At 45.7% G+C, this 25,244-nt stretch overlaps 1 protein-coding gene across 1 annotated transcript in view; it reads left to right on the forward strand.

Moving 5' to 3' along the window:
* The first annotated feature begins 1,232 nt into the window (after positions 1 to 1,232).
* DNAJC11 (DnaJ heat shock protein family (Hsp40) member C11) overlaps positions 1,233 to 25,244 on the forward strand; it is a 55,184-nt gene continuing 31,172 nt past the window's right edge. The window contains exons 1-4 of the mRNA XM_083752671.1: positions 1,233 to 1,683; positions 13,540 to 13,669; positions 17,734 to 17,807; positions 22,431 to 22,532. Coding sequence (XP_083608797.1) covers positions 1,609 to 1,683; positions 13,540 to 13,669; positions 17,734 to 17,807; positions 22,431 to 22,532 — 381 coding nt within the window. The 5' untranslated portion in view covers positions 1,233 to 1,608. The remainder of the gene's footprint in view (positions 1,684 to 13,539; positions 13,670 to 17,733; positions 17,808 to 22,430; positions 22,533 to 25,244) is intronic.

A 25,244-nucleotide genomic window follows, 5' to 3' on the forward strand; every position in this document is an offset into this window, starting at 1 on the left:
GCAAACCAATCAGAATAAAAGTTGCCTCAAGTGTCCAGCAGTGGGGATGGCAAGCCGAAAGACTTCTCTGAGCCAGAACACTTTGCAATGCCCATCACTGAGGGACAGCAGCCAGACTTGTTTGCGGGCATCCCGGACTGCACCCACTCCTGGTAACAGGATAGATGCTTGGTAGATGGGCTCCCTTTAGTCTGATCCTGGTCCATCACATATCTTCTTCCAAACGGGATCTTCAAAAGATCTATATCACGGATATCAACAAACTTCAGGGCTCTTTACAGCAAGCCATAACAGTGAAATTGATATAAACCTGGTCAGTTTGCAGTGTAGATATACCCTAAAACACTTTAACCACCTTTTGAAATGTATACGATATTCAGCGTTTAAAAGGATGGCAAAGAGACGGATTTATGCCGATGCTGCCAACCGCCCCCCCCCCTTTCTAGACAGTTGAAGTGGCGATTGTAGATGGTGTAAATTATTAGGGATGTGTATAGAACAGGCAGGGGTAGTTTCAAGGGATTTATCAATACGGAACAAAGTGTGTGGGTTTCTTGAGTATGTTACAACATTGTGCACACCAGACTATCCTCTCCCCAACACAGGGCTGCATCCTACCACCAAAGTGGAAAGGATCCTGATTATAATTATTATTAAAGGTAAAGGTAAAGGGACCCCTGACCCTTAGGTCCAGTCGTAGCCGACTCTGGGGTTGCGGCGCTCATCTTGCTTTATTGGCCGAGGGAACTGGCGTACAGCTTCCAGGTCATATGGCCAGTATGACTAAGCCGCTTCTGGCGAATCAGAGCAGCGCACGGAAACGCCATTTACCTTCCCGCCGGAGCAGTACCTATTTATCTACTTGCACTTTGACGTGCTTTCGAACTGCTAGGTTGGCAGGAGCAGGGACCAAACAAAGGGAGCTCACCTCGTCACGGGGATTCGAACCGCTGACCTTCTGATTGGTAAGTCCTAGGCTCTGTGGTTTAACCCACATCCCCTATAATTATTATTAGTATATTTTAAATCTTTGAAATCATGAATATTATTATTCACATTAATTAACTGCTACAGAAAAGATCCCCGGTTACTGACTGGGCTGCATTACTGATGTTTCATTTTCCAAACCCATTAATGTATTTTGCTAGAATGTTTTCCCAAACTGCTCAATACTGTACTTAACACCCTCCCTGCAGTTTGAGTCTGAGGGAGGCGGGGCTACAAATATCCCCGCCCACCAGAGGGCGGTGCGTCGCTTTCCAGTAGAAGCTAGAGAAAGCAGTAGGGGCGATGCGCATGCGCGCCGAGATCCACGCGGTGGCCTCTTCAAAAGCTCTCTCAGGAGCCGCTCATCCCCCCCACCCTCCGCGTTTCCCGCTTCTGCGCATGCGGTCCTCCTCGTCCGACCTTGTGCCCTCCCGCCGCTGTCTTGCGTTTCCCCCTTTCCATTCCCTGCCACTTTTTTCTAAAGACATGCCTGCAGGGGGCGCTGCAGCCAAGAGGCCTCCTTAAGCTTTGCTCTTTCCTAGAGCGACCAGGACGGCGGCCGGCCGGCCCGCTGTCGCCACCCGCCGGCGCATGCGCGAGTGCGGGTGAGAGGTCGGCAAGATGGCGGCGGCCTCGTCAGTGGATGAGGCGCCGGACAACGAGGACTATTACTCGCTGCTGAACGTGCGGCGGGAGGTGAGGCGCCGGCGATGGGGGCGGTGGTGGCGGTGGCGGAGGCGGCCGGCCTTCACAAGCCGCTCGGGGGGAAGGAGAGGCCTGGGTAGGAGAGGCGGAGTGGGCGAGTCACTGAGGGGGAAGCGGGGGAGGGGCGGATCACAGAATGGGCACCTGCGAAGGACGCAGGAGAGGTCCAGCAGCAGGAGCGCCAGGCCAGGGCGGCGTAGGGCCGGCCATGTAGCCCATCGTCCTGTTCCCACGGTGGTCAACCAGATGCCCCAGTGGGACACCTGCCAGCAGGACCTGAATGCAACAGGAGCAACTGTCCCCTCTACTGTGGCTTCCAGCAACTGGTATTCAGAAGCATTGCAGCTCCACAAAGGCAGAGCATAGCCATCGTAGCTAGTAGCCAGTGACAGCCCTCTCCTCCATGCATTTGTCGGATTCCTCTATGAAAGCCATCCAAGTTGGCCCTTCTGCGGGAGGCAGCTCCATAGTAAAACTGTGCACTGCGTAAAGAAGTCATTTGTTGTATCTGTCGCACAACTTCTTCCCACATTCAGCTTCATTGGAAGTCCTCATGTTCTAGTGTCATGAGAGAGGAGGAAAAAGTTTTATCTACTTTCTCCAAAAGTTTATGTCTCCTCTTACTTGCCTCCTCTTACTTACTCTAAGCTGAAGAGTCCCAGACACGGCAAGCTTTCCTCATAGGAGAGACACAAATGCAATTTCTACCTTTGTTTGCTATTAAAATTTATTTTTAAAAACAACAAGGAGAGGTTGCAAATATGAGTTAAGAATTTAAACAGTGTATGTTATATTAACATTGTTATTCAAAGCAGTTTCAGCAGCATTCTCGGCACCTGTGATTCCCATAAAGTGGTGTTAAGTATTACTGCTTGTGACCATGCAGGCTGAGCATAGTCATTGTGCCTAGTAGCCATTGATAGCCTTAGCCTTCATAAATTTCTCAGCCATGAAGTCACAACATGACCTAAGACAAGCCATGCTTGTCCACAGTCAACTCACTGCAACATGGGGATAATCACACTAGCCTATTTTACAAAACTGCTGTGTGCATTTATAGGGGGAAATGTATGCCAAGGACTCAATGCTCCAAAATCACACAATGACCCATGTAGTCTAGCATCCTGTTCTCACCAATGCTAACCAGATGAATGTGAGAAGCCCATAAGCAGGACCCAAGCACAATAAAACACTTTCTGCCTGTGGTTTCCAGCAGTTGGTACTCAGAAGCATTGCTGCCTCCAACAGCGGAGGTAGAACATAACCATCAGGGTTAGTAACTCATACCATACCATGCCTATAGCAAGGTCACAAGCAAGACCTGAGTACAACGAGAGCACTCTCCTTTGTAATTCCCAGCATGCTACGTCCAACCATAGAGGCTGAGTAGAACCATCCTGTCTAGTAGCCAATTTCCACCCCTTGGTTCTAGTCCTGGCCTCTAAAGGTAACAGTAAGCAAGCCTGCTCCATCTGCTGTATGACAGATATGTGAAGCACTGTCATGTCTCGTCTTCTGTTCTCCAGTCTTTAAACAGTTCTTCATAGGATTTGTTTCCCTGACATCCCTCCACCTGACAGTCACCTCCTCCACTTTGTTAAAGTCCTTCTTAAAATAGATCAGGCCAATGGCCCATTGAGTCCATCATCCTGTTCTCAGATCCCCTAATGGGAAGCCATCAAGCAGGACTCAAGCACAAGAGCATTCTCACCTCCTGTGGCTTTCAGCCTTCCAACTGAGAAGGGAGAGCATAGACATCATGGCTAGTCTTCTCCTAAATGAATTTGTCCAATCCATCTTTTAAAGCCATCCAGATTGGTGGCCATCACTTTCTCCTCTGAATGTCAATTGCATAGTTTAACTGTGTGCTGCATGAAAAAGTACTTTATTTTATCTTTCCCGAATCTTCCAGCATTCAGCTTCATTGGATATTCATGAGTTCTAGTGTTATGAGAGAGGAATAGTTTATTTTTCTCTCTGTTCTTTTACACCTGTATCATGTTCCCTCTTAACTCACATTTTTTCACCAGAACAAATGTTGTAACCTTTGCGGTGGAATTACTGCAGCTCCTTCATCTTTATGGTTACCCTATTTGCCATTTTCATTGTGTTCCCCACTATGACCTCAGATCTGTTATTTATCACATGCGCTTGCTGGTGTTAAGATTTGTATTTATTTAAATAGAAATGATCCAATAGCAAGGGATTTCCCATTTCTAACTCACCCAATAGAGAATATGAGGGTGAGGTGGAGATCAGCCAGGCAGGAAATTACAAGGCAAACAGCCCGAGATAACAAGAAAAATAAGAGCAATGGGGTAACAGGAACTGCTGGCATCCCAGGTAACACTAGGAGTCTCTGCTTCCCACTGGGGAATGGGACTTCATTTGGGCAATTCAGAAATACTTTTCAAGTTGAAATGTGTGAACATGTCTAGGATTTCTTGCTAATTTTAAGCATTCCCCACCTTAGCACAAACATTCATTATATCACTGAAGAGGCTTCAACATCTTTAGTTTTTCATCCGCAGCACTGAGGGATGGTTCATATTCTGGGGATTTAAATTAAGGGCTTATTGTATCTGAGCCATAAACAGCTGTAAAGCTTCATAGAGGTTTGTAAAACTAGTAAAAATCTTACAGAGGATTTCTTTCAAAGACAAGGAAATATCCCTGTCCATCCCCTCCCTCTTCTCCCTACACAGTGGGGAGGCAACTTCATGTCATTTGCATTTTCACCACAATAAAGTTGATAATGGCAGCGATCTTGACTTTGATAAATATTCCCCAAAGACCACTGCAGTATTTTGGAAAGAAGAAAGAAGTGATGAAAAGCCCAAGCTTGCGGCTCCCTTTCATCATTGCCCCTTTGTTTTTGAGAACTGCATAAATGAGAACCTCACATCTCAGAACCCAGTCTATTGCGTCAGCTTGCTTCTCTGGGAAAGCTATAAGGGTCAGCTTCTACAGAGCTCTGGAAAGTTTACATTGCCATGAATGTACTACCTTGGAAAGAAGATAGAATGTAGAAATGCATGAGCCAGACAGAAATGGCCCGAGGTTGGGTTCGCTGGATGCAATAAAACCATGGTCTTTCAGCCATCCAGATATTATCACAGGCAGTGTTCCAGAAAACCATAGGAGAAGGTAATAAACATTTTATGAACTGAGCAGCTCAAGCAAACTGTCTAAACAGCCACTTTCAGTGAATTTCCTTTGACCATCTGCTGCACGCTCAAGCCCCAACACAGCCTCTACAGCAACCATTTCCTAGACTGGCTCTTGTTCAAAGGGATGATTTTGTTTCCTTCATATTTTATGGTAGCTCCTCACAATTTTGAATAGTATCAGAAGTACAGTGCTGATGTGACCTTGGGCTGCTAGGTCGTACGACCATACGTGTTCAGTGCCACCACCTCTATTCAGTCTCACTAGGAAAACTGGAGGAATACGGTACTTCAGCACCCACACCCTGTGGTTTATAGCATACCTTGCCTTTGGGTTTGGCATGAGCCTAGCTATATTGTCCCAGAATATATCTTTGATTTCTGTTTTGTGCATAACTTACATTATTTTATTTTTAGTACTCTGTGTGCTTCCATATTCTCTGCCATGAGACTGCTACCAGAGTAAAAGGTTTGCAGGATTTACTTAGAATGGTGACAAGAGAGTGATGGATGTTGGCATCTTCCTCCTAAGCTATCAGCATTTCCTTGTGGACGGGGCCTTTAACGCTGTAGAGGGACAGTGCTGGTACGGCAATGTACCATGCCAGTGTGGTGTCCTTTAGTAGCTTCTTGTATCCATCCCTCAGTATCATTTATGAGATTTTGCCAGGTGAGGAAATGGCCAAGAAACAAAGGGTGATAATGCTGAGCACATGGAAGTTGGAGTGGGGAAAGGGGTGGGTTGGAGAATCCAGTGCCACGGACCAGAGTGACTCCCTGGTGCTATGGAAGCAAAAATGAAATGAAAACAATCACAGAGTTGAGTGCGTAAGACGGCTGTTAGGCTGCTTTCCATTATTAATTTTTTGTAAGATTGCTCTCTTCTTTCTCAGGCTATTTTGATAGTGTAGCCATCTAATATGGGTTGATTCCAAAATTGTACCCAGATTGCAAGAAAAATAGCAGCCATAGCACTTTAAAGACTGACACAATGTGATGCTGTGGTTCATAGGTCAGATCCAACGTAATCATGTCGTTGATAAAGATGCACTAGAAGCTTGTTTTAAAGGAAAACTTAATGTTGTTGCCAAATCTGACTTAATGGTTTTGTTCTTGTGCCATTGTTATTCCATGGTGCCTATTAGCCACCAATTCTTTTCTTGGGTATATATTGATAGGTTTCAGTGGCAGTAGGAAAAACTCCCTCCTCCCTGCCTAAACTTTGGCAATTGGTTTTTTTATGCTTAACTTGCATTGAGACTAAAACAGTGCTTGGCAAGGGTGCTGCCTATTATATACAATACTTAAACTGTTTTCTACTTTGCTTTCACAACAGCAGTCATTGTTGGGGCTGTCATGCAAGTTAAGTGAGGCCATAAGACTCTGTCCTAGGCGTTGTTCTGTTGAACATTTTTTATAAACTTGGCTGAAGGAGCAGAGAATGCTTATCATATTTGCAAGTGACACAAAACCAGGAGGAATAGATAACACTGCAGAAGACAAAATCAACTTTCAAAATGATCTTGGCAGGCTGGAACACTTGTGCAGAAACCAGCAAGATGAAACTCAACAGAGATAGATGTCAAGTCCTGCAACTAGGTGCAAAGTATCAAAGGTACAGAATAAGGGGACCTGGCTTTGCAGTGGTATACGTGAAAAGCATCTTGATGTCTTTAGTTGATCACAAGCTGAACATGAATCAGCAGTGAAGCATGGCTGCTGAAACAGCTAATGCATCCTTAAGCTGTGATAACAGAAGCAGAGTGTCCAGATCATGAGAAATAATAGTTCAGCTCTGTTCTGCACTTGACAAAGTAGAGGATGTCAGAGGGAGGGTGAACTGGATGCTGAGGGGTTTGGATGAAAGAGCTTTGGGAAGAGAAGATAAAGGGCAAGGAGAGGTGATAGTTGTCTTCAAGACGTTCTCCGTTGCTTCAGGCGACAGGGCTAGTGCTTCCTTGAATTTTACCTGTGTCTGCTCATTAACTGGTGAATAGCTTGGTATACAAACAAAAAGTGATTTTTATGAACGAATCTTTCTGATTCACTTTAGAAGGACTGTACCCTAAAAGGCCAGTTTAAAAACCTTTTTATAAATACAAAAAAAAAAGCCCGTTCCCAGAATGCTATCTGTATTCATGATGATTTATAGGCAAAACATTTTGTCAATGTTATGTTTCATATAGTTGTTAATTTTGTTTCCATTTAGACCACAAGAAACACAAACCACATTTATTAAATGGAAAAGGCAGTGGTGGTGGTGGTAGTGAAGCGGGGAGGACTCATTTCCATGATTCCCAGGTGATTTGCCAACAGAGATGAAAACGTGAAATATATGTGAACTGAGAAATGGGACTTGTCATTGTCCTTTCAAAATGTAAGAGTGTTATGACAGATCATTTAATTGGGTAGCTCATAAATCAAGGCCGAACCAAGGTACAACTTCCAGGCGATTCCAGCTCAGAAGGATGACTTTGGGGAATGGATTTAAGAAGGTAATTGCTTCTCTTTCCCTGAAAGCCTTAAAAAGAAAACAGTCCACATTCCAAGTGATCGTTTTGTTAATTTGTAGCATTTTTGCAAACCAGTTATTCAACATCAGCCTCTCAAGTCACTTCTGGGGTCTTAGTAGGCCTCAGTTTAGGAGTCATCATGTTCTTTTGTAGTCTAAGGAATGTGGGCGCGGGTGTTGCTTTCATCAGTGGGAGAAATTATTGTGTCTCACTGGTCAGCTACTGCCCATCCAGCATTCGAAACTCCCATTGTTCTAGGCACATTTTGCGACGGAATTTCATTAGCGTGAGCAGTTTCTGAGCTCTGGGTGCAATATTGCACCTAAGATTTCAGATTAAAACTTCAGAGTGGAAGGAAAGGAGGCCCTTTCTCTCTCTCCCCACTTCCAGCTTCTCTCTGAAGAGAAGAGACCCTCTTAAGACTATTAGGGGGTGGGTAGGGGAAGAACTAGATAGACCATGTGAAAAATGAGCATAATATTTTAGCTGCAGTTCATTCATTTTCTGCTTTGTATTCTTGTTATAAAAAAGTGCGCCTAGACATTCCGTTGTTACGTCCATAACCTAGGATTAAGGCAGTGTTTCCCAACCTTGGGCCTCCAGCTGTTTTTGGACTACAACTCCCATCATCCCTAGCTAGCAAGACCAGTGGTAAGGGATGATGGGAATTGTAGTTCAAAAACAGCTGGAGGCCCAAGGTTGGGAAACACTGGATTAAGGTACCATTTAGCTCCTAGCTTTCATATCTCAGTTTCTAACACTTTGCCCACCTTAAGCTGGGCAGCCTCCGGTCAATAAGGTGCTGACCCACCACTGTCTGCCTGCGTCAATGAGTGTTCAGAGCTCAGAGCATCACTCAGTGAGCGGATCAAACCACTGCACCAGACAACAAAGAAAAGAAACAACCCCCCTTGTGCCTAGCAAGCTGGAACGTCATGGCCATGTGTCCTGGCTTGCCCACCGATCTGCTGCAAGTCAATGGCTCATGGAAGATGACCATCATTGACTGTGAGCTGAACACACTCAACATTAACATTGCCATTCTACAGGAGACCAGACTCATGTTTAATGGCAGAGAAGAAACAAACCTTCTGGCAAGGAGGCCTCAGAAGAACCAGAAATTCAAGCTATAAGCATTGCTGTGAGAAACTCACTTTTGTCTATGATAGAATTGCCGACTGAGGGCTTCCTCTCTGTCTCTCAACCACCCTGGTCCAGTTAACTTCTCGAGCGTTTACGCTTCCACTATATGCTCTGATATACATATCAAGGACCAGTTCTATGAGGCACTAGACCAAGCTGCCAGGCGGGTCCCAGCCTGAGAACACCTATTTCTGCTGGGAGATTTTAAAGCCAGAATTGGAAACGAAGGTCACACATGGGACAACTGCATTGGCCACTTTGGTATTGGCAGCATGAATGTGAACTGAGAAAGGCTGCTTGAGCTGTGCTCGTACCATAGCCTCTGCTTCACGAACACATTCTTCTCTACCAAGGCAAAACAGTGAGCGTCCTAGAGACCTCCAAGGTCAGGCCACTGGCACCAGCTGAACTTGATTGTCACCAGGCAATTGGCACTAAGCTTTGTTGGTGTCAAATGGAGCTACCAAAGTGTCAACAGTGACACAGATTCACTCCCTGGTGGCAAGAAGATTTTTATTTAGCCGAAGAGGATCTATACTGCATTGCCAGAACAGTCATACCCAGACTTTGTGAGTGAGTGCTTCTCTGATTCTGTTGAACAAGCACTACTGAACTACTCTAGAGATAGCATTGACGTAAGGTGGAACACATCAAAGAGGCAACCTACAAAACAGCTATGTCCTCTTGGCAAAAGAGAGCAGCAGATCCCTAACTGGTTTAAGGCTGGCATTAACGACATGGAGCCTGTTATTGCTGCAAAGCACGAGGCTCTTGTGATCTATAAGCATGCGCCCTGCAAGAAGATGCTTGCTGCACTGAGAAAGGCAAGGAGCAATGCCCAGTGATTTGCCAGATAGTTTGCCAATGACTGTTGGCTGAAGCTGTGTCAGGGCATTCAACTTGCTGCTGACAGCGGCAATACTCACAAAATGTACAAAGGCATGAAGAAAGCCTTTGGACCAACAATCAGAAAAAACTGTACCATTGAAAACCTTCTTGGGAGAGATCATCACAGACCGCAGCAAGCAGATGAAGTGATGGGCAGAGCACTATCAAGAACTGGGAAAACATGGTCTCTGACATCGTAATAGACAGTATCCAATCTCTGCCTGTCTTGGAAGAGCTGGGTGCCCCTCCTTCAATGAGCTGAAGAATGTCATCAACTCTCTGGCATGTGAGAAAGTCCCAGGACAGGACGGAATCCCAACAGAACTGCTGAAAGCCATCTTCTCTCATGATACACCTCTACGGTCTTCTCTTGCAATGTTAGGAATTAGGATCCATGCCACAAAACATGCATGACCCCCCCCCCCAACATTGTGACCTTCTACAAGAACAAAAGTGACTACCATGACTGCAACAACTACTGTGGAATCTCCCTGCTGAGTACTGTGAAGACAGCCTTCTTCGTGGTACTCAGCAGTACCACGTAGTACTCAACAGATTACAGTCACTTGCTGACAAGGTCACAATGTGGCTTTAGATCTCAGAGGTCAAGTCAACTTGATTCTGCAGGAGAAATGCCAAGAGCAGAGGAGTACCGAGTGTAGGGCAGCCCCTCCAGCAATGTGGTGAGGCACCAAGATGGATTGTTGCCAGCTTATATATAGCTGGTTAGGTACCAGCTATATATGAGTTTTAGGGGTAATTCTGTATTGCTCAATGAAAAAGAGTTAAAGGGTTTTTTTGTTCCCCTCCAGAATTGAGCAAACCATATGCTAGCAAAATGACCTTCAGAGGTGCTTGTGATGTATGACTCCCTCTACAATGGAGTACCTGTGATTTGATTCCCCTCCTGTCCTGTAACAGTGTCTCTAAGTAGTATAGCACTTTATTTCCCCTCTTATTATTGCATGATGTGAATGTGCTTGAAATGCCATTGTCGTTGAAGCTGTGTTTGTTCCAGTGCTCTGTTTTGACTATGTCTCAGAATGCAACCATTTTCTCCATAGATCCCAGTGGGAACCACTTAGGTGACCCAGACTCAACATAGCCCTGCTTCTTCCTCCCTCAAATCTTGCCCTAGTGGAACTGAAAAACTGGCTGATACATATACTTCTAAAAAGTCTTCCTCAACCTGAAGCCAACCAGATGCTTTGGACTACAACTCCCATCATCCCTAGGTAGCAAGGCCATGCTGATTGGAGTTGTTTTCCAAAAGGTGTCAGGTTGGTAAGGCTGGTTTTGAGATGAATTTTCAGCTATCTTGCAGTAAGTCTACAACTTACACAAAGGTTACGTTCCCAGAATCACGGCTGAAGCAAAAATCACATATAGTCAAAACGTTAATAGGTTCAGTGGTGGGTGGGATTGCCAAAGTCTTTTTTCCTGCCTCGTTTCCACTGCTTTTACTATTTTTTTTGCCAAGTCTGTAGAGCTGAATGTGCACAAGTTAAATGCATGTAAGTTGCAGGGTTATTGCAGTTGCAGCAAGCCAAGCCGTACCCAGGTGTCCTTTTCCTGTCCCCTTAAGAGCTTGAGGGACTCTCAGCAGAGCTCTCTGGAGGCTTGCAAAAGCCAGTTCTGCTAGATAACTAAATTTACTTTGGGGCTCAAATTGAGAAATTCTCCATTGCCTTTGTAGGCCTTTGTTTCCATATTTTGTACCCAGCTTCTTATAGGGCAAATTCAGCTCTTCAGAGCACTAGCTAATCTGAGAATAATAGGTCACTAAACTTTATGGGCCTGGGGAAGAGGAGGAGAAGGACGTCTAAAACCTGTCTCTGGCAATTTGCTAGTATATGGCCATTTAATCTGTAATAGATTTACATGCTGCGAAGATGTAACTGGATGATTGAGATGTGAAATGAATGAGTTTAATCCCCCGAATAGCATGATGGCGTGCCTCTTAATTTTGCCCCAAGTTTAAGTAATAAGAATGTAACTTAAAATATCATTATTAGTGACTTATGTATCTCATTAGAATTTGAAATGTTGTCAGTATTTTCTGCGGTGGCTGGAGAGAGGTTATCACTCTTGAAATATTGAACCAATGACCTTAGTGATTCACTTATGATGAAAGGCCCAATCTAACATTTTATTGAACATGATATTTGTGAAAAATGGAACTGCTCATTTCTATTACTTAATCAATAGCACATTAAGCCATTTATCACTAATTTGATTAAAGAAGGTCATTGCCGAGCTCGAAATTCCACTCCCTTCTCATCTACTTTAATTCTAATAACCAAGAGAGTGGAAAGAGACAGCAGTTGCTTAGGAAGGATGACTCTTCACCGGGCAATGCGTTCTCAGGAGCCAGGCAGGTCTGTCCAATTCCTTTGTCATTGAACCAAGACGTATGAATAAGAAACAGAAGAAATCTCTCAATTCCTGTTTGTCACCAGAAATGGCTCAAATCCCACTTTATGTATTAAAAACTGCAGTTTTTTGCTGATACGCTGTGTTTGTTCATGAGCGAGAGGATTAGCCTTACATGTGAAGCACCCTGACCTTCTGTTTCCGAGCTAAACAGCTCTGCATTGATCAAAAGGAGCAGGCAGAAGGCCTTTGGAAGTATATTGTTAGAATGCATTTGTGTTGAAAAAAGATCACCTTGAAGGCTAGCAAATGTGCTTCGGCTGAGTTCCTCCCATCCCCATAGTGCCTTAGATGTTAGGGTTGTTGCAACTCTAGTTGAAATGTCCAATGCAGTGCCTTCACCAAGGAATCAGTGTCACTTTACTTGGCCTAATAATGTATGCAGCGTTCTTGCAATGACCGGCTTCCTGCTCTCTTGTTCCCTTCCCATCCTTCCCATCCAGGCTAATAAAAGCCTGTCAGGAAGGGTTGACCAGATGGGCCCAGGGTATGGTGAAGGCTTATTGACATGAGGGTGTGGTGCCTCTCCCCTTAAGCAGGCGGTGGGTGGTACACCTGCTTCTGAAGAAACCCACCATGGATCCTGTGGTTTATAACAACGACTACCGATAATAAATACCCCTTTCTTGGGTAAGGTGGTGGCCAAGCAGTGAGTTCCTGGAGGAATTACCGTATTCTTCTGTGTATAAGATGCCCCCATGTATAAGACACCCCCCCCTTTTATCCCAAAATTAAGAAATTAAGTTGTTTAGCTCTTTTGGGGAGTGGGGGAGGTCACTTCCGCCAATCACTCACCCGCCTGCCCACCACTGCTGATTGCTTGCCACAGACACTGCTGATCACACACCTCACCACAGCCACCAATTGCCCGCTTGCTGCCACCAACAGCCCACTTGCCGTAGCCGCCAATCACCTGCCCACCTCGCCACAGCCTCCAATCGCCTGCCCAGTTGCCACAGCCAATCATCAACAGGCCTTGCCGCAGTCACCAGTTAGCCACCCAATCGCCGCTGCCAGTCTCCTGCTTGCTGCTGCCATTAATTGCACATCCTCTCTCTGCATTCACTATCTGTGTATAAGACGACACCCAATTTTTGCCTAATTTATTTATAGTAAAAAGCATTTTCTTACGCATGGAAAAATACAGTACCTGAATCCACTTCATTCTGCATTCAGGTGCTGTTTTGGAATTGAATCAGCCTTGGTCACCTTGGTCACCTTAGAACAAGGTGCATGCAAAATGGCTTGCAAAGATATAAAACCAGTTTTAAATTATAAACTAGAATAAAACAAAAGAACAGCATTATAGTAGAACAGTTATTTTAGATTTGTTTCCCAGGGCAGAGCCCTGTTGTCTTGTACTTTGTAAAGCCCCATACATGCTGATGGCACTTTTATCCAGAGTACTGGCTGGCTGAGCTTCCAGGAGGCTGTTGTAAGGAATACTGAGATAATTGTAAGTGCTTTGAATGCTCGAACTGTGCTACATAAATTATGATTATTAATGCCCCAGACTGGTGGTTTCTTGCACCATGCCAAGAGAAGCGGTCCTAGCAAATCACAGCTTCATTATGCTTCCCGATCTGCAGAACAGAACGCGCCAGAGTGCGTCTGATGGGTTCCCGTTTCTGGGCAGATTTTTGAGATGATAGCGGCTTAACTGCATTGATTGTGCTATAATTGGATTTCTTTTCTTCTCACAGGCCTCTCAGGAAGAGCTGAAAGCTGCCTACCGTAGGCTGTGTATGCTGTACCATCCTGACAAGCACAGGGACCCAGAGCTCAAGAGGCAGGCCGAGCAGCTCTTCAACCTTCTCCATCAGGCTTATGAAGGTCAGTGGATGCCGGAGATTCACAGCCATCCTCGGCTCAGCAGCTGCCAATGGATTTTCTAGCTTGGAATCCAGACAGCGAGTCTTTTTGCTGTTAAAGGCAGTAGCTGGTTTTTGTCGTTTTCATGTGAGAGAATCAATACCTGGACGATCAGTTTTTGACAAATGAGTCGTTGGAAGGGCTGTAGCTCAGTGGTAGAGCATCTACTACATGTGGTGGGTCTTGGGTTCAGTTCCTGGCATCTCCAGGTCGGGCTGGGAGAGAAACCTGCCTGAAACCCCAGAGAGCTGCTGCCAGTCAGTGTAGCCCATACTGAGCTAGATGAAGCATTGGCCCGATTCAGTATGTTCCTATGAGTGAACATATATGTGGTTTTGGGGGGTCCCAAGGATATACACTAACAAGCCATTAAAGATTCTGACCACGGAGTCTCATTCTATGAGTATGACATGGAAGGGTTTTGAAGTGACCAGCTCTTAATGCCAGCAAGTCAATCCTCATTTCTAGTAGCGAACTAGACTAGAAAGCCAGGAGTAAGACTGATGAATCATGCTTCTCTTGGCAACTTCCAGTCTAACCTCTCTGTGCAGCAGCCAACACCAGTTTTTCGCTTTCAGCTTGGTAGGGCCATGCAGTGCTTGAACAAAGATGCTGCTAACTTGCACAGTCAGTTGCCTTCCTCATACCACTCACCAATTCAGCAGCTCTGAGGCTTCCATATGTGGGATCAGCGATCCTCTGCAGCACATGGGCCAGCATTTTGTCATTATGGGACAGAATCTCAACACACATGGTTGGTAGGAGGCAGGCAGAATGTTGGTGGAGGACTTTTTGCTCTGTGGGCCAGGGAGCAGCATTTCCCAGGAGATCTTCAGCTGAATCTCAAGAGCGTAGAGTAAGCAGGTTGAGGAAACACCAACTTTCCCCAGAGGTCTTTCATCCTTGTTCCCTTGCTATATGGGCAACTCACCATTCGCACAGGGGTTTTATTCCGGGTCTTTCCGCACGTTGGTAGAGCGTGCGTAAGCCCGCCCCCTTCAAAGGCCAGAAAAAGCATGTACATTGGCGGTCACATGCCAATTGAACACACACAAAATGGTTGCTGCCTGTACTAATCCCTCTGTTGCTTGACAGATTCCTAGGGACACCACCCTTCAAATCATGTGGTTTTCTCTTGACCATCCCAGAACTGTGTGTTTATGCACCAAAACTATGTCTCCCTGGTCCAAGGGAGGCTTCATGTACCAAGCCCCCTTCTGAGGTCCTGGGACAGTTTTTATAAAGCCGAAAGCATTGTTTAAAGATTATAACGCTGAACGAGTATAGTCCAAAGACAGGTATATTTATATATTCTTCGGCACCCCACTTTCCTTCCAGCAGCTTGGTGCAGAGAACATATTGTATTTTTCACTCTATAAGACGCACTTTCCCCCCTCCAAAAATTAAGGGGACATGTGTGTGCGTCTTATGGAGCGAATGCAGGCTCCATGGCTTCAGCGAAAGCAACGCGAAGCCTCCGAAGTGCAGCGGGAGGTCCCACTGAACTCCGGAGGCTTCGCATGGCTTCGCTTCGCTGGAGAGGCGCTGCGCAGCTTTCCCTCTCTGTGCAGTGCCCCTTCAGCAAAGCGGGAGGAGAAATGGAAAGGGCTCTGTTTCTCCTGCTGCTTCGCTGAAGGGGCACTGCGCAGAGAGGGAGATAATTTTTTTTCCTTGCTCTCCCCCTCTAAAACTAGGTGCATCCTATGGTCGGGTGCGTCCTATAGAGCGAAAAATATGGTAAATGTGCTATGGGGCTATTGCAAGGTTAAAGTCCAGTGCTTTTGTCAGCTGCACCACGCTGGTTTTCTTGTTACACCCTTACATGTCTCGGCACCAATTGGAGATCAGTTCAATAGGTGCTGATGGCAGCCTTGCAAGGGCAAGCAGACTTTATTCCACAAAAGCTGGTGCCTCAGTGGATCTCTTGAAGTCTTTGAGGTGCTGCAGAATTCAAGTTTGTGCTCACTGTAACAGGACTAGTACATCTGCTCTTCTGGGGTTTGCTGCAAGCCATGGGCAGGGAGGCTCTGGTCCGTAAATCGAACATGGTCCATGAGGTTGTTCTGGCTGAATGACTGCTACCTGCCCTAAACTTGGCAACCTGTGTGATTTCCGACAGGTGGACCAGAAAGAGGATTGCAGGCACTGCCTGTTAGCAGCACCCACTATCACACACAGTACTTCTCAGGCTATGCCTATCTGCTCATGGTCAGGTCTTGCAGAGTGCAATGGTTTGATTTCAAACCACATGAGCTAAAATGGGCCACCTGATGTCATGCCAGTGGTTGCCAGTTGGGTGGCCGCACGCTCCTGCTGAAGTGTGGTCTGCAAGGGGATAGGGGAAATAATGCTCTGGTCCCCTGTTCAGATCCAATTCCACACCCTTGTTGCAAGCAGTCATCTGAGCATGCTCAGCAAGGACCTCGGAACCCTTTGCAAGTTGAGAGCTTTCTGTTAGACAGGCAGCAGAACTGAGGTTGGGGGAGGCCTCCAAGGTTACCCAGATTTCCACTTGGCGTTAGAACATAGTCTGCCCACCCCACTGACTCCCAGTTGTGTGCAACTGCAGCCGCATCCTTCTTTCCTTATCTAGAGCTGCCTTGTGAGTACCAGATTCCTTGGTGAGCTTTTTTGGTGGCAGATGCAGGGATGATGTGTAATTGCAGAATAGGGGCATTGGGGTTTTTTTCTTTAGTTTTTGTTTCTTATTTTGCTCGGCACAAAAAATAGACAGGAGTTCATGATGTGGAAAGGAAATGTAAAAAAAAATCCAACCGTGTCAGCACTGAAATAGTCATCTGAAGCAGTCGTAACTGTAAGTGCTTCTCATCAGGCTGGTTTTGCTTCCCATGAAGGATTACAGGGGAGATGAGAATTTCTTCCACCAGCGAAAGTATGGGCTATAATTCACTCGAGATGCTGTTTGCTATGCTTGGCATGCAATTCTCCTATAATTAGACTTAACTAAGTATAGAAGAAGATGTTCCTCTCCGAAATAAAGACTTTCCCCAATCTGCTGTAAAAGCTTATCTCTTATCTCAGTTTGCCGGGGGTGGGGGTTGTTGCCAAAAAAATTAGATGTTAATAGCCATCAGGAAACTGGAGTGTGTTGGGTGATAAATCTGCATAGTCAAGATAATGCAATCTCTCCAGATTCTCAGCTCTGCAGTCACAGGCAGATGGGCTGTGTGTGTTTCCGCTCCGTCTTTCATCGAAACTGTTGCCCTTTTGATTATATTCTGTTATCTGGGTTTGGTTGAATGAATCTTGCATGCGTCTGAATTATTGATAGTTTGTTTGCAGCATTTTTTGAAATTTGGGGAGAAGTAACTGAAACTTAAGTGAATTAGGAGCTTGCAGGATTCTACCCCCACCCCAGTAGAAAAACTGCAGCACCAGCAGTCCTCGTCGCCCAGCGGTTTGGCCCAAAGGGAAGCTAAAGTGAAATGGTGAATAAATGATTTCTTATTAAATCCCAGAGATTAGCTAAAGAAATTTGGTTCTGGTGTTTTCTGAATGGTCAGCATTCCTTTCCTCCCATTAGGCTTGGACGTGGGCGGAATCGTTTACAGCGTTCTTAATTAGGCCTTGTGATGCATGGGAACACGCTTGAAGAGCGGGAGGGAAATCCAGCAGAGACCTTGAAATGGGTGATGTCTGTGTAGGGGGAAATCCTCAACCCTTTGCATTCCAAGAGTTGTGCTTTGAATAATCTGTTCTAGAAACGCGCTTGGCATTCTCCTGCGAAGAGGTCCTGCCTCCCAGCTTGTTTTCTAGGTGCATGCATTTAAAAATGTAAATCTAGGTTTGCAAAGAGGTGTGTCACATAGGCATATTTGGCAGTGAGCTTGAGGTGGCCACGTTGTCTTTGTGGAATGTGTGTTTGGTGACTTGGTTTTAGGTTTCCTGAAAATGTATTTGGAAGGTGCTGGAGAGTATGTATATGTGTGTGTGTGCGTGTACTTCTGTCTGAACTCTGCTTTGACTGCGGCATGTTCTGAACATGTTTTGGTTTTGATTTTCAGTGCTCAGTGACCCACAGACGAGAGCCATCTATGACATATATGGAAAGAGAGGCCTCGAAATGGAAGGATGGGAGGTAAGACCATTGCAGCCAGATAGAACCTGCAAGTTGTTCAGTCTCGGAATCCTCTCAGCCACTTTCATTGGTGTTGTCTGGGCTATACGTGACAAACTGCAGGTGCATGCAAAGTCTCCTGTGCCCATGTTACCCTGGACAAGCTCAGGCTTTCACCTCTGACAGTTGATGCCCTTCTCTATCCAGTGGAAAATCCTTTCCTGCTCTCCAGCTTGGACACCAAGCTGATCCAACATTAACTGAGAAGTGACTTTTGAGTTCTTCAGTGTGGCAGTGCTGTGGTGTTCAAACAACAGAAGAAATCAAAACCTGCCTACTTAATTGGTCACTCTTTCCCTCTGCCCAATGTGTTGAAGCAATGTTTGTTTTACCCTTGGTTTGGGGGTACAGTCACTCTGAGCCTGGAAATGCGGTGCTGTGGATAGAGAGGCTCCCAACACCCTGAAGAGGAGCTTGGCCACAGAGCGCATTAATCCTACCCCATCCTCATTTATCCTAGGAAGTTGGCCATTGGTTAGGAGTGCAAAGAGGCAATTTTACACACCTACGTGCAAATGCATCCTAAACAGCCTATATTCCCTCAGCTGTGTGATGGAAAATGGATACAAAACCAAGCATTTTAAGAAACTGGAAGCGTGGTTAAAGGCAGAGTTGGCTGCTTGGTTTCTCATTCATCAGGGTCGTAGCCTAAGATCTAATGGTGATAAGAACATCTGTTGACTTCACTGCCTTCATTGTTAGGCACACAAAGTGCCCCCCTCCATATTTACTCAGAGATGTTATACTGTACAGGAATAGTACCCCATAGATGAAAACAAGCTTCATCGCATGACTCATACTCTGATGCCAAACCTAACCAGCGGAGCTTGTTTTATGGAGCCACCATCAAGGCTGGTTCTGTGTTCCTGCAGCTGCAGGATGAATTGTTTAATATAGATCCTGCCCTACTTCAGTAATAGCTTTCACTCTGTGGAGTCAGTTGGTGTTTCTTTTTAAAACATCTACCAATATTCTCCATGGGGAAGGGACGGAGCTCAGGGGTAGAGAATCTGCCTTGCATGCAGAAGGGCCCAGGTTCAATCCCTGGCATCTCCAGATAGGCTTGGGAGAGACTGCTGCCTGAAACTTTGGAAAACCGCTGCCAATTGGTGTAGACAATACTGAGCTAGGTAGACCAGTTATCTGATTCAGTATAAGGCAGCTTCCTGTACTCCTGTGCTCAGAGCCCTCAAGCTTTCTTGACTTTTGCTTCTTTCCTGTCAATGTTGGTATAGTTGCTGGTGAAAGGGAAGTGGTGAGGAAGGGGTCTGCGTGGAGCAGCACCAGGGCTGTGTGTGAGGGGCCTGGGGTGGTAATCTTCTCTATTATGGCTTATTTGTTATGCAGTGCAAATTATTAGCCACTTACTCTTGATCCCCCTGCCTTCAAGAGCATTTGGGCTGGTACCTTCAAGAGCATTTGGGCTGGTTATTATGGACTAAGTTCCTGAAATTGCTAAGTGTCGTACAGAATTTGAAAGTTAACTATTTAAAATTAGCAGCTTTGGGGGAGGAAAGGGAGGGAGCATCAATTAGGGAGAGAGAAAAGGGCACAGGGGGAGTTGAGAGTGCTGTTTTAGTCTGGACAAGAAGTTTGGGCCCTGTATAGCAAAAGCCTCAGAGAGGAACCAACAGAGAGAGAATGTTGCTCTAGATGAGCATTGGATGTGGAGACACTGGAAAGTACATACAGTACAAGGAGCTCAAAGTGGAGGCGTGAAGAGAGGGGAATGTAGTTGCTGGAACAAAACTTGGGTGGCAATACCATCTAAACAATCAGCAGGAAATATCATGAGAACCTAAGAAGAGCCTTGCTGCTGAATAATGCTAAGGGCCCATCTAGTCCTTATCCTCCACAGATTTGTCTAACCCCCTTTTAAGAGCATCCATGTTTGCGGCTAGCACTGCACCTTGTGGGAGCAAAATCTGGATCTTATTATTTCCATAGAATTCTATTTATCCTTCCATTTTATTTGAAGCATTTGCAATCTACCCTTCCCCTCAAGGTCCCAGAATAGAGAATACGTATGTATGGGGGGAAACTGCAACAATAATACACCAAAAAGAAAGCTACACTGATAATATGATTTATCATAAAATGACAGAACAGTAGCAGCAGCAAAAATAGTCACACTCAGAATACTGGAAGTGTTTCTTAAATATTGCGTGCAACAGTTTCAAAGCTTTGTTAAGTTGTCTTTACATTTCCTCACCCTTTAAAAACTTGCAATTATAATCTGGCATTTTTCCCTCGCTAGTTTTCAGTAGCAAACTAACAGCCCCCGCTCCCAGTCTGCTGCCATTTAGATTGTAAGCTAGTGGACAGACTTGAATCTATGCCTAGCTGCTGAGGCAGCAAACAATGGTGGTGAAAGACAAAGGATGTGGCCCCCAGTTTGTGTGCAGATAACCCGGGTTGTGTCTGTTCGGCTTACAGCAAACCTCCCTCCCAGGCATGCTTAGCTCACATGGTGTCTGAGAGGTGAAAAAGCCACTTTTGGAGAACGGACCCAGATACAACATGTAACAAATAAGAACAAATCGAAAGCCTGTTTTTAAAAAGTATCCAGTAAAACCACTGCATTGAACACGGAAGACGGATCAAGCTCTTGCTGGCCTCATTGGGATGCCAAGGGGCAGGTGTTCTTGACCTTGCAGTTAGCCCTGTCAGATGTGTTTGGAATGCGCAACTTGCTCTATAATCTGATGCCTAGAAATTGAGTGAATGGAGACCCTTGGAGCCATTTTTTTGCTTCCTCCTGCCACAAGGAATGTCAGAGATAAAGTAATTTAAAGTCATTAATTCAGGTTTGCAGAGGTTAAGCGGTTCGGATTCTCCACAACAAATCTCACCCCTTCTGGCCTTGCCAGACTCAGCTGATTTAATCCCCTCGTTTCCATCAAATAGTTTTAGAACCTGGTATTGGGGGGTAGGGAGAATGGATGTGATTTCTTCCCCAAACTCAGGCCTCTTAAAAGTTTCTGCTACAACCTGTCTTCAGAGTTGGTGGCCTCTGCAGCCAAGGAAATGTTTCTGTTCCGGGGGAAATTACATTTCCATGGCACTCAGAATGCAGCTCCATCCTTAGGAAAGGCAAATCTCCACCTGTCAAATAAAAGCTGTTGTGGCCTTGGTTGCTGTCTTAAGAAACGGCTAGCTTAGGCAGTCTTATAGGTACATGTTTGGAGAGTTAACCTTGTGTAGTGACTAAGGGTTGTATCCAACCAAATTCTACTCAGAGTAAGGCATTGAAATTAAGGGACCTAAGCTTTGTTGTATGCAATGGGCCTCCTCTGTGTAGGGCTAGCCTTGGATACAACCCAATTTAACCTTTGCCATGAACTCACTTGGTCCCTTTAGACCAGTGTTTCCCAACCTTTGGTCTCTAGCTGTTTTCGGACTACATTTCCCACCATCCCTGACCACTGGTACTGCTAGCTAGGGATGATGGGAGTTGTAGTCCAAAAGCAGCTGGAGACCCAAGGTTGGGAAACACTGCTTTAGACAAGCCCCAGCAGCAGCAGCAGCCGCAGGCATGCCACATCTGCAATATTGGGGAAGATAGTATTGATGTCACTTGTGGGGTTGTACAGATTCCTGAGAAAATGTAGATGAAGCACTTTAAACATTGGAAACTGCCTTAGACAGTATGTATATGTAGCTCAGTATAGTCTACACCAACTGGCAGCAGCTCTCCTGGAGATGCCAGGGGTTAAACCTGTGACATTCTGCATGCAAAGCAGATGCTCTGCCACTGAGTTATGATACTTTCCTCTTTAAAATACTCTAAAAAGTGAGGATTGTTATCACAAGTGCAAAACCCCCGGTGCCTGTGAAATTGGCCTTGTGCTGCTGGCCTTAGATTCACTTACATTTATACCCTACCTTCCTTCCATGCTAGAACATAGGGAGGTGCATTTGGGGACATGTGGTGGTTTCCCATACATGAACTGACTGGATCCAGACCTGTTGAGCTTCAGCAAAGCAACCTCATGTTTGAATGCACTCGTGTGCTCCCATTATTGTAATTTGTGCCTGCTTTGCCATTTATGGCCTGAAAGACAAAAAAAGTTGCTGGTGTAAGATGGATTCTTAGGAAACTGAAGAACCTCAACTTACTGCTTGCAATTCATTTATCTGGGTGCCAGCATATCCTGCACTGAGCAGTTGTCTCTCTTTGGAATGGTGCTCCTTGTTTTGTTTTGTTATATTATGCTGGTACACTGTCAGTTCAATGGACGTCATGTTTTGTGTGGGCTCCCTACTAGGGTTGCCAGGGTTTCATATTGCATGCATTTGTTTTTACGAAGCCGGGCGCCAGGAGTGTAACTGGTAACTCTAAATAAAACAATAAAAGCTCTGTGCTTTTGTCTAGGAGGGAACGACACAGAAAGAGAGAGAATGTTACAGCGTGAAGAAAGGAAACAGAAAGCCCTTCCGAGCTTGCCTGTCTATAGAGAATTAAAAGCCCTCGAGCGTTTCCAGTTGCATCTCTGATTAAACGCCCCACAGTTGTTTGTTTGTTTGTTTGCTGGCTGTCCTGCTGCCAAATAACCTCTAAATGCTTGATTCCTTCTCCCGCAGGTGGTGGAAAGGAGGAGGACGCCTGCTGAGATCAGGGAGGAATTTGAGCGTTTGCAGAGAGAGAGGGAAGAGAGGAGGCTTCAGCAGCGGACTAACCCCAAGGTAAAAGGCTAGAGTGCCCTCTTGGCCTGAAGGAAGTATTCCTGAGATAGCAGGTGCTGGGAGCTTGTGTGTGTGTGTGTGTGTGTGTGTGTGTGTGTGTGTAGGTTGATGTTGCGGTCATAGTTATGGTACTTCCTTAATGCATGAAAGGTGAGATGAGGCTTCTAGAAGGGCACACACTTGGTCCTGGAGAAGCTCAACCATCATGATGTGAATATTGCCTTCTGACTCTGCAATGTGGTCTTCATATTCCTCCCCAAGTAGCACCACATGCCTGCTCTCTAGTAAGTGTCCAGAAGCAAAGGAAAACAACAGAAGGGAGCGTTGGGAGCACCAAGGTTTAAATGTGAGTAAGCCAGTGCATTTTTGGTTGGGAATAAGGATGAAGCAGTTAGGCCAAAAAGAAAACAGGTTAAGTTACAGACAATTTAGGTTTTGAGACTGTGAGATGGGGATCACACCATGCAGTTAGGTGTCGAGGGGTGGAGTTCCAGGTGTAGGAGCCAGAACTGTATGAAGAAGGGCAGAGCTGGAAATAGAGGCCACAGGCAGGAATGGTTGGGCATTAAGGGTGGAGGACAGAATGATGCACGTGCTTTTGAGTGAAACCTCACTGTTCTTGGATCAGCATTCTCCACTGCCTGCTGCTCTGCAGTAGTGTTGCAGCCCAGGATGCCCCCCAAGTCGAGCTGGGAGGCATCAAAGCAGGAGAAGTACCCAGCCGTGCCAAGTCACAGGAACCTTCCAGCAGCAACTCAAAATTTCAAAACAAGTGCAGAAAGTTTGGAGTCTCTCCAGAGGCACAGCGAGGGCCTGTTTTCGAAATAATTTGATCATGCTCTCAGGCAAACAACCGTCATCGATAAAGCTGCTCCCAGCTCAAGAACCAGTAAACCCAGGCACTTTCGTGTTTCAGGCTTGTGTATTTTAAAGCTGTCAAAATGTCAGCCAGAAGCAGCAATGCAGGGAGACCCTTTCCCAGGTGTGCCATGGATTTGTGTAGGTGCAGTATTGGTTTGTAAAACTCCTACTTACAGCCATCTGCCAATCTTCTCACTCTTCCCTCTGACCCGGGCCAAATGCAGCCCCTAGTCACACGCTGCAGATGCATCCCTTGGGCCAGTACACCCAGTCTCTTGGCATACTGGCTAAACTGGGTATTGGATGGCACCTAGCTTGGTGACGGAGGACCTGCTTTCTATGCCAAAGGCCCCAAATTCATTCCCTAGCATCTTCAGCAGAATACACCAGAGCTCTGGAGGGCTGCTGCTAATTAGAATAGACAGTAGTGGAGTGTGTGTGGTACAGAGCTGGGGCTTGCATCCCCATCACCCCAGTCCTTCTTGTGGTATGTGGGGTCATGGTTGAAACTATTGAGACAGCGGGGGGCATGCAGCTTTTAGTTCAGGACTTCAAAGTCCAGTGGCATGAGCTGGATTGTGGTACGCAGCAGGCATGAAGAAATTCCTATGCTGGCCAAGGAAGAGCAGAAAGTCAGGCTCCCAGGCCCACAATGGTTCACTGAGCCGGATCTAGTCTCAGTCCCTGATATGTCCTTGTTTCAAGGCCCAGATTCCTTGATCTAGCCTCCCAGCTGTGCTCGCAATTAGTTGCAGCATCTCGGTGCACTAATGTGTCTTGAAGCGCTCCAGCATTAAGACTCAAATCGGTGCCAAACATCTCTAACCTTCTAAAGCCCCTGGGCTGAGCTTTACCTTGAGCCTCCTTGGATCAGGATGGCTACAGATCCGTAACTGCCTGGCTTTTTAAACGATTGTCACATGTTTTGGACAGTGGCCTGGTGCAAAGATTCCTGAGCTTTCTCGGGCGGGTGAAGTCAGTCTGGGCTGATGAACACAGCGGCATTTCCTCTCTTCAAAGTCTTCTCTCAAACTATGGAATGTATTTTTATATTCATATTTGGTCGTATCTTCAAGTCGGAGCATTGTACAGCATCCTAAAAGATAACAGTTGTATAAAATGCCAAATATATTGCAGATATAAACACGCAGCTGAAATAACACAACACCAATGCGGATTCCCTGCGGCTAAAAGCTTGCCCAAATAAAAAGTGTCTTTCAGATGTGGCTTTCCTTTCCTTTTCATTATCTGCCCCCCTCTTCCCCCCTGAACAGCTGGTGCTTTATATCCATCATTGTCGTAAGCATTCTGCTCTTTTATTTTTATTTTTTTTAACTCCAGTAGTGGTGTCGTGAATTGGTTATGAACTTCGTGCATCGTTTTTGTGTACACTAAAATGATGTGTCGGGTTGTTTTCCCTATTAGGTACTTAAAAGCACTTCCAAACCTGCTCCATTGTTGCTGTCCAATAGAAGTTTCTATGCCTTATCTTAGCACCCAGAACTTGCAAAGCAAAGAGGCTGTCTGGATTCTAGGGCAGCCTAAAGGCCATTTCCTTTTGGGCCTAAGGAATCCGACATCAAGACTGACAGTAGGGTGTTCAGATCTACCCTGGGTGTGGCTGATGGAGGTGGGACCTTTGCAGAGGAATTCTTGCCCTACTGTTTTTGGCAACTTTTCTACATCCTTGGCTGAGCTGGATATGCTTGTCCTTTTATCTCTGGCCCCACCCCTCTCGAGTGGTATAAATCACATGCAGGGAGCATTTGTTTCTGGCCAATATGAATGAGCACACCTTCTCTTCTGTAAATAGAGGAAGACAGCACTCCTTGATTGGAAGCTGGCATCCTT

This window comes from Podarcis gaigeae (genome assembly GCF_964106915.1).
Source record: "Podarcis gaigeae genome assembly, chromosome: 8".
Taxonomy (NCBI): domain Eukaryota; kingdom Metazoa; phylum Chordata; class Lepidosauria; order Squamata; family Lacertidae; genus Podarcis; species Podarcis gaigeae.